Genomic DNA, 13,217 nt, shown 5'->3' on the forward strand with positions numbered 1-13,217 from the left:
GGACAACTGTATTGTTTAATTATTTAAAACAAATTTAAGAATTTACCTGAGGAGAATTTACCTGAGGTGTCCAAGAAGGAGAAAATGAAACAGGAAAATCCACAAAACAGTCTGGTGATTCTGCAGGATACTATTAAAAAAGCATAAAATTAGACCATTTTTGCTTCTGTGTGTTAATATCACACGAGGTATTTTAGAGAAACTAAATATATAGGGTAAAACATAGTACTGTAACTGCAGTTGTATTATATATAAATATTTTTGCTCTACTTTAATAGTGATGTGAAGAGCTGATTTACAGTCAACCTATGGAAGTACAAGTTTGGTGACTTGGAAGTGCCAAAGCAATCAGTGTTGAGTAAAAGGTAATGAATTAAGTCAGTGTCGTGTCAGCTGCTGAAGTTATGATTTGAGGAATGAACCGAACTGGATTGCTGTTTATCTTTAAAATAAGAAGTCAAATGCGTTGATATTTAATTTTCTTCTGGTCTAAAATTTAATTTCAAATAGCATCAGTCACTATTTAAATAGGCAGTATCAGTTAAAGGAATTAAGAAATACACAAAAATAAATACATATAGCTGTCAATTTAAAAAATTATTTTCCATATTAAAGATATTAATTTTAGCAAAAAGGTAAATAAAAAGAAAGAATGAAATGTCTTCTGGCTTATTAAGAAAAAATAAAACATGGTTTTTAGCAAGAAAAACCTTTGCAAGATTGGTAAATACAAAATTATTTCCTCAACTAGTCATACAGAAAATGGCAGCCATGAGGACAAATCAAGTTTCTAAGTTAACAAAGGCAAAAGGTAATTTTTCTTAAAATCAATTTCCTTATTAGAGAATCGTACTTCATGATTTCTCTAAAATCCAATTCTGAGTCTTTAAAGTCACATGTAATTAAAAATTCCCATTTCTTTCCATTTTTAAAAAAGCCAAATGTACTGAAAGAAAAATAGTTTTGGGAAAAGTTTCACTTGACAAAATATTTAAATAAGTTTTAGGCTTTCACTTTCTTCAGCCTCTTATTTTTCATTACTCCACTGAGTAAGCAAAGCAAAAGAAAACAAAAAAAATCACTGTAGTATTTAAAAAACATTTGAAATCACTTTCAAAAAAATTAATATTTAGCTACAAGGATCAGATGGCTAAAAAGACTTACTATCAATATACACTCTGATTAATGTTATCTGGCTATGTAGAACTAATTAACACAAAGGCAAATATATAAGAAACCATATAAAAATATTCTAGTGTGCTACTTCAGGGAAAAAAAGATCATGCTGAGATTAAAAGAGGAAGCTCGGTTTCAGACAATTAAAAATATCAGATGATGTACTTCAGAGTATCATTGCTATAATCATGGAAAAACAATTTGTACACCATATTTAAAAATTGTGATTATCTCAAAGTAAATGTAGACAGAGACCTCAGTTTTCTTCAGTTCCAGCTCCGCTAATTAACTTGTATGATCTTGAACAAGTCATTTAATTTCTCTGGATGTTTCAAATGTAAAAATGACAGAACCCAACTAAAAGTGTTACAAAATCTCTTTTCCCTCTAAAATGTCAGGATTCTTTAAAAATAATAAAGTACACTTGAAACCTCTATGGGTCAAAAATGGAAAATTTAATTCATTTTGAGTTGCTGCTATTTATCTTGGTAATGCTGAAAATGAACAATATCAACTCTCTAATTTACATGAATCATCAATCTAGATAGAGTAAGAAATTAATGAAATGTTTACTGTATTTGGAGTAGATACACAAAGTAAAATATCTGTGGTCTCATTAAGTACATACATAGCTCATTACACTAAAAGAAAGTAAGATCCTACATTCAAGTAGGACTCAGTACAGTAAATGGCATCAATGATGTACTGATATGGAAAGAGAACCACAAATAGTTAAACAAAAAAGCAAGTTATAATAAATATATGATCCTACATATATAAATGAGTCCAGTATGCAGTTTCTCAGATAATGACATCTTTCAAATATATTTTTACATTTGAAACACAATATATATATAATAAATTAGACTGATCTTTATGCAAGCGTCTTTACTTCATATCTGTGTTAAATGAATACCTGTTATATGTGTTAATTACATTCATGTGCAAAATCAATTTTGTTTATATGACAAACTTCACACAATAGTATGAACTTAGAGTATTTATATGTCTGGATGATTTATCATAAATATTAAAATATAAACTAGCATCCTATTCATTTTCAGAATAGTCTCTAAATTATAATAGTATTAACTACAATGTAGATGACTAAATACCATATAAGTAACTTGATCAAAATTAAGATAGTTTTCAAAATAGTAAGTTGTATAAGTGTATATAAAACAACTAGCAACTAATTCTTATCAAAACTTTAACTTTCCAAAGTAATTTACAACAACAAAAGCTCCATATATAGGAATATTAACTGAAAAATATGTATAATATTTAATTATTTTCAAGTAAAACATAGTTCTCTAAATCTCATTTGCAGAAAATCAAATCAATAACTATAAAAAATATAATTATTACATAAGTATATATTTTTATCACTCACATTTTTTAGACTCTATAGTATTAATATATTATTCTAAGACTAATTTTAACCAAGTCTGTTCTGTGATTGGACTACCCAAGCAGTAAGGCTGACCCACAGGTGAATACACACAAATTGCAACAGAGACAGAGTGCCCACCCTCTGATACGTATTTGTGATTTGTTTTTCAAGTAGTTCTGATCTGGACCAAAGCTGAGGAAGCCCTAGGCTACTCCTTTTGTAAAGCAAAGATAACTTAATCCCACAGTTCAGGATGCACTGTAAGTGTTAGATTAAATGTACCTATAAAAAAAACAAAATTCACCTGGTTTACTTCTACTTATTTTTTATTTACATATTTATCTTTAATAAAGGATGTCTAGTCAAAATGGGTATTTGTTTTCTTTGTGAGTTTCTTTGAGATAGTGAGGGGAAGTGGTAGAATTGGGAGAATATGTATTCCAGAATAAATAAAACAAATGCATTTATTTACTGTATATTTAAAAAATCAAATAACAGAAACAAAGGTTTGTGCATTTGTCAAAAAAGCCTGCTTTAAGGTATGTTATTAATTTTAAAAAAGTTTAGTATTCCACTTAAAACTTAGTTTGGATTAAGATTTTGCATCATATATTCTTAACATATAGTTTCAGCTATTAGTGTGTTTGACTGACAATCCCAGGCCCAGTTTCTTTTTTTTCTCTAATAAAAAGACTGACAATACGGCCCAGTTTCTTTTTTCCCCCTAAAAAAGAAGAAATTACCACATCTCAAAGACAACTGTGGTATATATAAAAGCTAAACTAAATTGACAAACAAAGACTCTAATAAATCATACCAACATAAAATTCAGTTACATGCTTTTTTTTTTTCCCCAAAACAAACTTTTATTTTTGGCCTAAATTCCTTCCCAGTTCAAATACAGCTTCCTCTTCTTTTTGCAAGAGTATCCATAAAAGTGCTTCATAACTATAGATGTTGCAAAAGTGACCCTGGAAAATATTCTCCAGAGAAATACCAAAAGCATCATCTTATCTACCTTGAAAAGGTATAAGAAAAAAGCAGACAAAATGGAGCACATTAAACTGTCACATCCTCACTCTGAATATTACCAATAAATGAAGTAAGTGTCATCAACTTAGATTAATAATCTCGTAGGTGAAGCTAAAGGCAGCACAGATTTACAGCAGCATCTTTTCAGGAAGTAGAAGAGCTTGTAAAAATGAGGACAGGATGAAATCTTTAGCTTTGGTCTTCACAGAAAGAGGGCAAATTTTATTGAGGTACGAAATATAAACAAATAGAGCTTTGAAGGAAATAACAGAACCCTTGCCACTAGCAACATGCAACCTTTCAGAAGGATAAAGACAAATTTCTCTTAAAAAAAAAAAAAGTACACCTTTACAAAAACTAAAAAGGAAAATAAAAATATTTTCAACGTAATCAAAATAATTATCTAACTTATTTTACAAATAATGAGATTTCTATCCCACTAATTTTTTCCAACACTTATCGCATATGGAACTTAAAATTAGACCTATACATTCTGTGTGAGAGAAAGAACGAGTCATTTCTCAACCTGTCTGTTACAAAACCACTATAAGATATCAACTTTTCTGTGTCATCCAGTACAGCTTTATATATTAATTTTCTCTTGTGGAAAGCTTAAATGCCAGACACATTTTTAAAAAGGACAAACACAATTGATCTTTTCATCACTACAATCTTCTGAAATAGAGTTGATTGATGACTCCTAGGAACAATAAAAAAAAAGGTGGACGTCCTGGTTTTCTCCAAATTCTAATATTTCCCCAGTGATTACTAAGTAAATTATTAATATGCTGAACTTGTTTATTCTACTTATTTGTCCAAATTCACAATCTAGAACTAAAAAATAAAGATGAAACAACCATGTTTTGTGCCAATAAAATTTGTGATTATAGATCACTATCCTATAAGGGATCTATAAATAGAGACATAACCTCTGCAAATTCTTAAAATACTTAAGTCAAAAAACCCCAGCCAAAGCAAACAAACTATAAAAAAATATGCATATATGTTGTCTGTGGTAGAGAGTGGGGAGAATAAGAACTACCAAAGAAATTTACAGTAACAGTTAAATGCAAAAGATTTTCTCAGTAAAACTTGGCATAGTCGAAGTGTCCACTGTCTTCTACACAGGATGTTATAAAATTAACAATATGGTACTCTGAGGCTATGGAATGGTATTTGTAATAGTTGTCATAAAGTCTGTATTTTGATCAAATTTGGACTAAAATATGACATGAAATTGTCTAGGCTTTTGGAAACCTGGTGAATAAATTCTTCGAGGCTTTCCAAAATCAATGTTTTAAAGCATGATATACGTATTTTTAGATGCAACTAGCACTTCTTTACATTGAGAGCATTCACAGAGTTCATTTCACAAAGTATTTCCTGATCACAATAACAGTTTAATGAGACACATACCTTTGCCTTCAACTTGAGAGTGATTAAATGCTCTCTACCAGAAGCATCTTCTGCTTTTAACTTGATAGTATTGAAGGAAGTATCCACATATACAAGTCTGGTGAGCAGAGAATAAAAAATGATCACACCAGGGAGAGCTGGAGAGGGGAATTGGAGATGGTAGAATTCACAATGAAAATATTTGCTATATTCCAATTAATCCATTACAAAAATTAATCAGAGGAATTTCTGCATGCCAACCCTTTCTGCTGCTATAGATTTACTGCCGTTAATACACCAGCCTAGCACTTAATGCAGTCATATATCTCTGGATTATTTACAATGTGTGTCAAGGCTCATGCTGTGGTCAGTGAGCACTATGTTTCAGTTTTCCATCACTGGAACCTTTGGCACACACAGCATGTTCCTGTCAGCTTCTACTTATGTACACATTAAACTTCTTGTCAAACTCTTTGATCCATTTCTTAGTTTCATACAGTAAGAGACTTTTATGCTTCCTTTGTTTTTTTCCTCAATGAGCTTCTCCTGTATTATCAATAATGTTACCATACAAAAATCTAGCTGATATTTGTTCATATATTCAAGTTGATCCTCTAAGGAAAATGCCATATAAAGCACAGGTACACCCTGGTCTCCTAACAATAAATTTTCTTTTTATACAATGCATAGCTTCTGACACTTAACCTACTCATGGATGCAAGATGACTAATACTCTAAACATATAGCACAAGCACAACTGTTTTGGCTTTAAGTTACTTTAAATGCATGAATTTTCTACAATGAAAACCAATACCTTTTGAAATAAAACATTCTGTAAAAACATGGTCCCTTGAGTAGCATAAGCTACTGCCAAAAACGTTCAAATTCAGCAGTATATTTACTAGTAAACTGGGCATATAGATATTTTCGACATTTTTACAATACTATTCTCTTGTAAAGATAAAAAGTAATCTAAGAGTATTGCAAAATTTATCACCCAGACTAATGCTAAGACCTACTGGAATTCAGAATATAAGCCTCCTAACTTAGGAAATATATTTTTAATATCACTATATGCCATTTAGATACTGTATAATGATAAAACGGGCTAATTTCAAGAAATGCACAATGTAGCTGTAAAAAAATGTAATGAAAATATATCTAAATTTGAAGATATCTATCTTCAAAAATAGAACAGAAATTGTATTAAAAAGTTTAGGGGTTTAGAAAACAAATGAATGTAAAACTAAGCCAGAAAGTATTTTATACACATAAAAATAACAATGACTATATTTTCTTTCAGCTATATCTGTAAACCCTTCACCTCCAAAAAAAAAAAAACCCAGAATATAAGTCTTTACCACATTTTATCACAATTCTAAAGTTCAGATATATTGATATCTCACTCTTAAAACTTCCACACTTCAGATTCAAGATGTTAAGCACATGCATTTATATTCTCTAATTCCTAAAAAATTAATTATTCAAAAATAAGGAAATGTTTAAAAGGTATAAACCTACAGTTTACAAAAAAAAAAAAAAAAAAAAGAAAGAAATAGTATTAATTAAAACAAATTTTCAACAACATTTAGGAAAATGTAGAGTAGTTAAAAGAACACTGGCTGACAAAACAGAAGAGAAGAAAGAGAAGAAAGAGAACAAGGAATCCAGGCAGAAACAGCTGGCAAAAATGCAGTGTATAGGATAGTGAGTATGACTGATATATTGACAGAAATTATGTAAATTTTTTTAAGTGCAAGAAACGAAAAGGGGAAGCAGAAATCTGAAACTACATTATAAACAATAAAACTGTGTTAAAAATTGTAATTACTCTGCCACTAACTTTTCAGTTAAAAATATTTATGTAGTTGTAAAAAATTAAACTGTTCCTAGTTACAATTTTTAGAGCCCAGGAATACACAAAGCTAAAAGACTTAATTATAGTTATAGAGACTAATGTAAATATATTTGACTATTGCAATTTAAAAGGAAGAGATGACAAAAATTGGGAAGTAGAAATGGGAAAGATACCAGGATGGAAGATTAGAAACAATAAAATCCTTAATTGCTAATTTGAAAGTCAAGAGATACCATCTTTAATTGAATGGATGTGAAAGAGGTTTAAGAAACAGTAAAGCTAATGGAAAAAAATAAAAAAAGAAGAAAAAGAGAAACAATATATTAGCTAAATTATTTTTCATTATAGTAATCAGTTCATAATTCCTAAAAAATAAACAAATATTGAATGTAGGCAGATTGTTTTGAAACATGGAAGTTGTAAACATAAATATTCAAAGTATTTGTCTCAAAGAATAACACTAGGGCTCGAAAGTGATGTGGGAAACTGCTTTTCATTATAAGCCTTAAATAGTTCATAAGCTTTATGAATATATACAGAGGGAGAAAAAAGGCATGTATGTTTAAGAGAAGTGAAAGAAAAAACTAAACCACCACCTACTACTTTCTGTACTTCACATTGTTGCTCACCATCACAATGTTTAAAATTTTTTTTAACATCTATAAAATAACACAGAGATAAAAGCTCTTTAGTCCTTTGTTTGTAATCACATAACATAAAATTATCATCATCCAACAATGTAAGTCAGAGAGGTAATACATTATAGAAAAAGTGCCATGCTTAAAAATATGGCCTGTAAGCTAAAATGGCCATGAGATTAATTTTGTTAAACTTTAAGACGTAATTTAAATAAGGCAGTAAAAAACATTTATAATTCCAGGTTAATATCGTGTGGACATTTAAAATCAAGGTTCATTTTACCCATGCTGCTTCCTGGTCACTTTGTTTGGGGGTGGAAAGAAACCTTACTGTGATCATTAATAGTCTAAGGACATGTGACCTACATTGTCAATTGCCCTCTAATATTTAACTTACTTTCTTCCTTTTGGTAATAAGATTCCTGACCCCGTCCAACACTCAACTAAACGAAGTTTTAGCAGGATCCAGTTCACCCCACTAGTGACTTGTCCTAGCTGCCCCTGAAGAGAGGTGCTGGCATATAACTACATTTTGGCCAGTGGTCTACAAGCACAAGCAATGTGTGCATTTGGGGGATCATTTATAACAGAACTATGCTTTCCTCTCTTCCCTCCTCTTATTCTCCTTCCCTGCAAACTAGAACTTGGACAGGCCAAAATGAGCTAGCAAGCATTATGAGGACAGCAACAACACTCTATAAGGCACTAACCAACAAAACACTGTGATGACGGAGGTATGAGGTATCTGGACCGTTTAAAACGGTAGCCACCAGCCACATGTCTATGAAGGACATAAAATGTGGCAAGTAGATTTTTTATTTTATTTAAGTTAATTTAAATGTAAATATCAATAGCCGCATGTGACAACTGAAAAATGCAGTCACAGTGGATGGTTGAGAAACAAAAGAAACCTGGATTCTTGAATGACCTTGTGGAACAAAGGCATCAACTCACTCTTGACCATCTGACTATCTCTGAATTGTTAAACGACAGATGAATAAAATTCTACCTTGTTTGAACTACTGAGGGTTTACATTTCTCTTTGTTAATAGCAGCCTAGCCTATGACATAACTAATAGAGACTATATCAATTTATGATAGAAAAAAATATCTTGGTGTTTGGTGTATGGAAGAGATCTTAAAGAAAAAAAAGTGATAAGCTCTTACAAGTGTTATCAAATCAGTTTGTCTAAGAAAGTCTATTTCACGCCAGGCACAGTGACTCATGCCTATAATTCCAGCACTTTGGGAAGCTGAGGGGAGGATCACTTGAATCCAAGAGTTCAAGACCAGCCTGGGTGACACAAAGAGATCTCACCTTTACAAAATATTAAACTAGCTCGTTATGGTGGCATGCACCTGTAGTTCCAGCTATTCAGGAGGCTGAGGCAGAAGGATTGCTTAAGCCCAGGAGTTCAAGGTTGCAGTAACCTATGATGGCACCACTGCACTCCAGTCTGGGTGACGGAGAGAGACTATGTCATTACATTTTTCTTTTAAGTCTATTTTAAGTTGGACATCTCACTTTAACAACAGGTAATAAATAACTTTTATTCATTTTAAAAAATACAAATCATTTAAATAATACATTTAGGAAACTATCACCATTGGAAAGCTCACATTTTTAAATAAAATGCTAGCAAAACCCCCACAAAACAACAAGATTTGTATTTAGAAGGAATTTAGATATTACCACTAAGCTAAGCATATTCTAAAAATTGACAAAGAAAATAAAAAACTGGAAGCATAAAATCTAAAGAAATAAAATAATTTTGGTACTCCACTTTGTATTTATCATTTGCTATATTTCTTTATGTTTTTTAAACATTCGAAACACATGTTAATATTAAAGCTTCAGAGACGTTTTTTGTTGTTGTTGTCCCTGTTAATAGCTAAATGTTATCAAGTACAGCAAAGCAGAAGAAATGTGTTTTATATTTCTTAAAATACTGCACTTATACTGACCAAGAGTTTAAGTTATTTAGCTTTTCTTTTCTTTAGGCACCTAGATGCATTTTAGTAGTACTGACATCAACAGGCAGACTGTTTTAAAAGACAGACTGAAGACAATCATGTTTTAATAAGGCATCCAAGTTTCCATTTTTATTGCCACTCTCAAGTTTAAGCATTAACTACTTCATATCTAGATTACTAGAAACAATCTTTCTAATGGGTGTCTTTACTTCCCGTCTCTCTGTACACCAATCCACATTCTGCCTTCTGTGTCTAGATTAATCTTCCTAAATACCTTTTTAATCATATCAACCCCTTGCTCTAAAATATTCAATGAGTCCCTACCACCTGCATATAGGGAATCATTAGCCTAGCAGTCAAGACCCCTCAGTTTAGCTCTAATGTTAATCCCCTTATGTGAGCAAATGATCTACTCCAAAGTCAAAAAATAAATCGCACATTTCTACTCCTACAACCTTGCCTTCACCATTCCCTCCCTTTAAAGGCTCTGTATATTCCTTCGAAGCTTATCCCAACACTCATCTCCTCTAAAAACCCATCTAAATTACCAGTAGCCAAAAATACTTCAAATTTCTCCAAACTCACGTTACTTATTTTCATGTAAGTTTTAGCTTGCCAAACACATAATAAACTTTTTTTTAAAGGAATATGAAAGTTTTACATTTCCATGTTATATGTCAGTGCATCATGTTCCATGTATACGTGAAAATGTGGAAGGTGTTGTCAGACTGGTTCACATTTACTGATTTATATGTAAGTTTTAAACAATAGCTGAATGTAAACTGTTTTAAGTAAATACTGTAAACATATTACCAACCTAGAAAAACATGATTTTTTTTTACTACTAATTTGCAGTTATTCAAAGACAGATTTATGTATGAAGAAAAATCATCCTATTTATAAAGATTTTCAGTTTAACTGAAAACCATACTGATTAATGTCTATGCTCTTATGTTTTACACAACAAAAATTATCATTATTGGTTGTAATTAAGTCATAACACTAAGTACTGTAAAACTCAGACATAGTCTGACACTGTTAGCTGAACTAGTATTTCAACAACCTGATACACCTACTTTATACTAGGAACTATGTGAATCACATAACATGCCTCTTTGAAATCTTTATTATTAGGTATTATCAGCTTCCTTTAAAACATGAAAAAATGTGGCTTAAAGAGATTAAGTTTGCCCAAGATCACACAGCAGATAAGCCAGAATTAAAGCTCTGGTATAATTATTGGAATGAAATTAGTATGAACAAGAATCTCCATTTCCCCAGTATGTTATAAATCTTCAAAATGCATTAACAATTATACAAAATATCACCATTAATCAGCTTCTACGATAACGAGCTTAATCAAAAGCCTAACGATATATGTTGACAATCTCCCAGTTAGCACATCAGATTTAGTAAAACTCAGTTCCTTCCCGAGACAAACTTGAAAAATCCAACTAGTTGAATGGTACTCACTCTAAATGATAAATATGTTGTCTAAAAAGGACAAAAGTATCAGCACATTTCTACTAGAACCATTTAACTTCTGAATTATCTAGGAACATAAGATTATTAAAATCAATGTATCTTATAAAGTGTATTAGTCTGTTTTCATACTGCTGCTAAGACATACTCAAGATGGGGCAATTTACAAAAGAAAGAGATTTAATTGAACTCACAGTTCCACATGGCTGGGAAGGCTCACAATTACAGCAGAAAGCAAAGAGGAGCAAGTCCCATCTTACATGGATGGCAGCAAAGAGAGAAAGAGGAAAATGCAAAAGCAGAATCCCCTAATAAAACCGTCAGATCTCACGACACTTAATCATTACCATGAGAACAGTCTGGGGGGAAACCTCCCATGATTAAATTATCTCCCACCAGGTCCTTCTCACAACACATTAGAATTGTAGGAGTACAATTAGATGAGACTTGGGTGGGGACACACAGCCAAACCATATCATTCTGCCCTGACCCCTCCCAAATCTCACATCCTTATATTTCAAAACCAATCATGCCTTCCCAACGGTCCCCCAAAGTCTTAACTCATTTCATTATTAATTTAAAAGTCCACAGTCCAAAGTCTCATCTAAGACAAAGCAAGTCTCTTCCACCAATGAGCCTGTAAAATCAAAAGCAAGTTAGTTACTTCCTAGATACAATGGGGTACAGGCACTGGGTAAACACAGCCATTCCAAACAGGAGGAACTGGCCAAAAACGGGGGCTACAGGCCCCATGCTAAGTCCAAAATCCAGCAGGTCAGTCAAATCTTAAAGCTCCAAAATGCTCTCCTTTGACTCTATGTCTCACATCAAGGTCATATTGATGCAAGAGGTGGGTTCCTATGGTCTTGGGCAGCTCCATCCCTGTGATTTCACTGGGTATAGCACCCCCTGTGCCTGGTTGCTTTCATGGGCTGGCATTGAATGCCTGTGGCTCTTCCAGGCACAGTGTGCAAGCTGTCAGTGGATCTACCATTCTGGGGTCTGGAGGATAGTGGCCCTCTTCTCATAGCTCCACTAGGTGGTGTCTCAGTAGAGACTCTGTGTGGGGGCTCCAATCTCACATTTCCCTTCCACATTGCCCTAACAGAGGTTCTCCATGAGGGCCCTGCCCCTGTAGCAAACTTCTGCCTGGGCATCGAGGCATTGCCATACATCTTATGAAATCTAGGGAGAGGTTCCCAAACCTCAATTCTGGACTTCTATGAACCCATAGACTCAACATCATATGGAAGCTGCCAAGGCTTGGGACTTACACCATCTGCAGCCATGGCCCCAGCTCTACATTGGCCCCTTTCAGGCATGGCTGGAACAGCTGGGATGCAGGGCACCAAGTCCCTAGGCTGCACACAGCTCTGGGACCTTGGGCCAGGCCAACGAAATCACTTTTTCCTCCGAGGCCTCTGGGCCTATGATGGGGGGGTGAGATGCCATGAAGACCTCTGGCATGCCCTGAAGATATTTTCCCCATTGTCTTGGGGATTAACATTTGGCTCCTTGTTACTTATGCAAATTTCTGCAGGAAAGAAAGGAAAGCTTTCATCTTATTTTAAATATTTCTTTTTCTTTTCCAACTTAAAATGTTTATAATGTCTAATCCTACAGAATTGATTAGAAATGCCAAATATGTAATTAAAAAACACAGCAAGGTCAGCATTACCTAACAAAGGATTTTTCTTTATCGGATTTTATGATTAAACTGACAAATCTACAAGATTATTATTTACACTATAAGGAAAATATAGACTTACTGACAGTCTAAAAAGCATTAAGATTCTGAAAATACATTTAAAACAATCTGTCATGCAAATCATTGTGTGCGTGTCATTTCAAAAGGTATTTTAAATTAAGAATTTAGCCAGCTCCTCAGGTGGGGCCTCAAACAGTAGCAATTCTAGTATGCAGACAGTACAGTTCAGGTCTCAGCTTTAAATCAGCAGGTCCTGAAACCCAGTTTTATCAGAGTATCAGTGTACTAGACCTAATTTAAGAGTTAAGTCATAAAAATAAAGTTGATAGGTTTTGTCACTCTACCAGACAGTAATGGATTAACACTAACAAAATTATCTTCTTTGGCTTCTCACAATCCATGCACATCGCTTCTCTTCTGCAAACACATTCTTTATTTTTAAACAGTATAAAACAGCAACTAAATTGAAAGTCATTTATCCATCCTAGGCTGGGCATGGTAGCTCACACCTGTTAATCCCAGCATTTTGGGAGGCTGAGGCAGGAGAATCATTTGAGCCCA

General features: G+C 33.0%; 1 protein-coding gene across 4 annotated transcripts in view; it reads right to left on the reverse strand.

Moving 5' to 3' along the window:
* FANCL (FA complementation group L) overlaps nt 1-13,217 on the reverse strand; it is an 82,804-nt gene that overhangs the window by 38,730 nt on the left and 30,857 nt on the right. For 2 of the 4 annotated variants that reach the window (XM_012477227.2, XM_012477225.2), the window contains exons 6-7: nt 5,018-5,114; nt 62-130 (exon numbers count right to left, since the gene is read on the reverse strand). In XM_012477227.2, the coding sequence (XP_012332650.2) occupies nt 62-130; nt 5,018-5,114 (166 nt within the window). Of the gene's footprint in view, nt 1-46; nt 131-5,017; nt 5,115-13,217 lie in introns of all 4 variants that reach the window. The other 2 variants (XM_012477226.2, XM_012477224.2) reach the window with 1 other exon arrangement.

The sequence above is a fragment of the Aotus nancymaae genome, unplaced genomic scaffold (assembly GCF_030222135.1).
Source record: "Aotus nancymaae isolate 86718 unplaced genomic scaffold, 86718_ANA_hifiasm-v0.15.2.pri h1tg000057l, whole genome shotgun sequence".
Lineage (NCBI taxonomy): Eukaryota > Metazoa > Chordata > Mammalia > Primates > Aotidae > Aotus > Aotus nancymaae.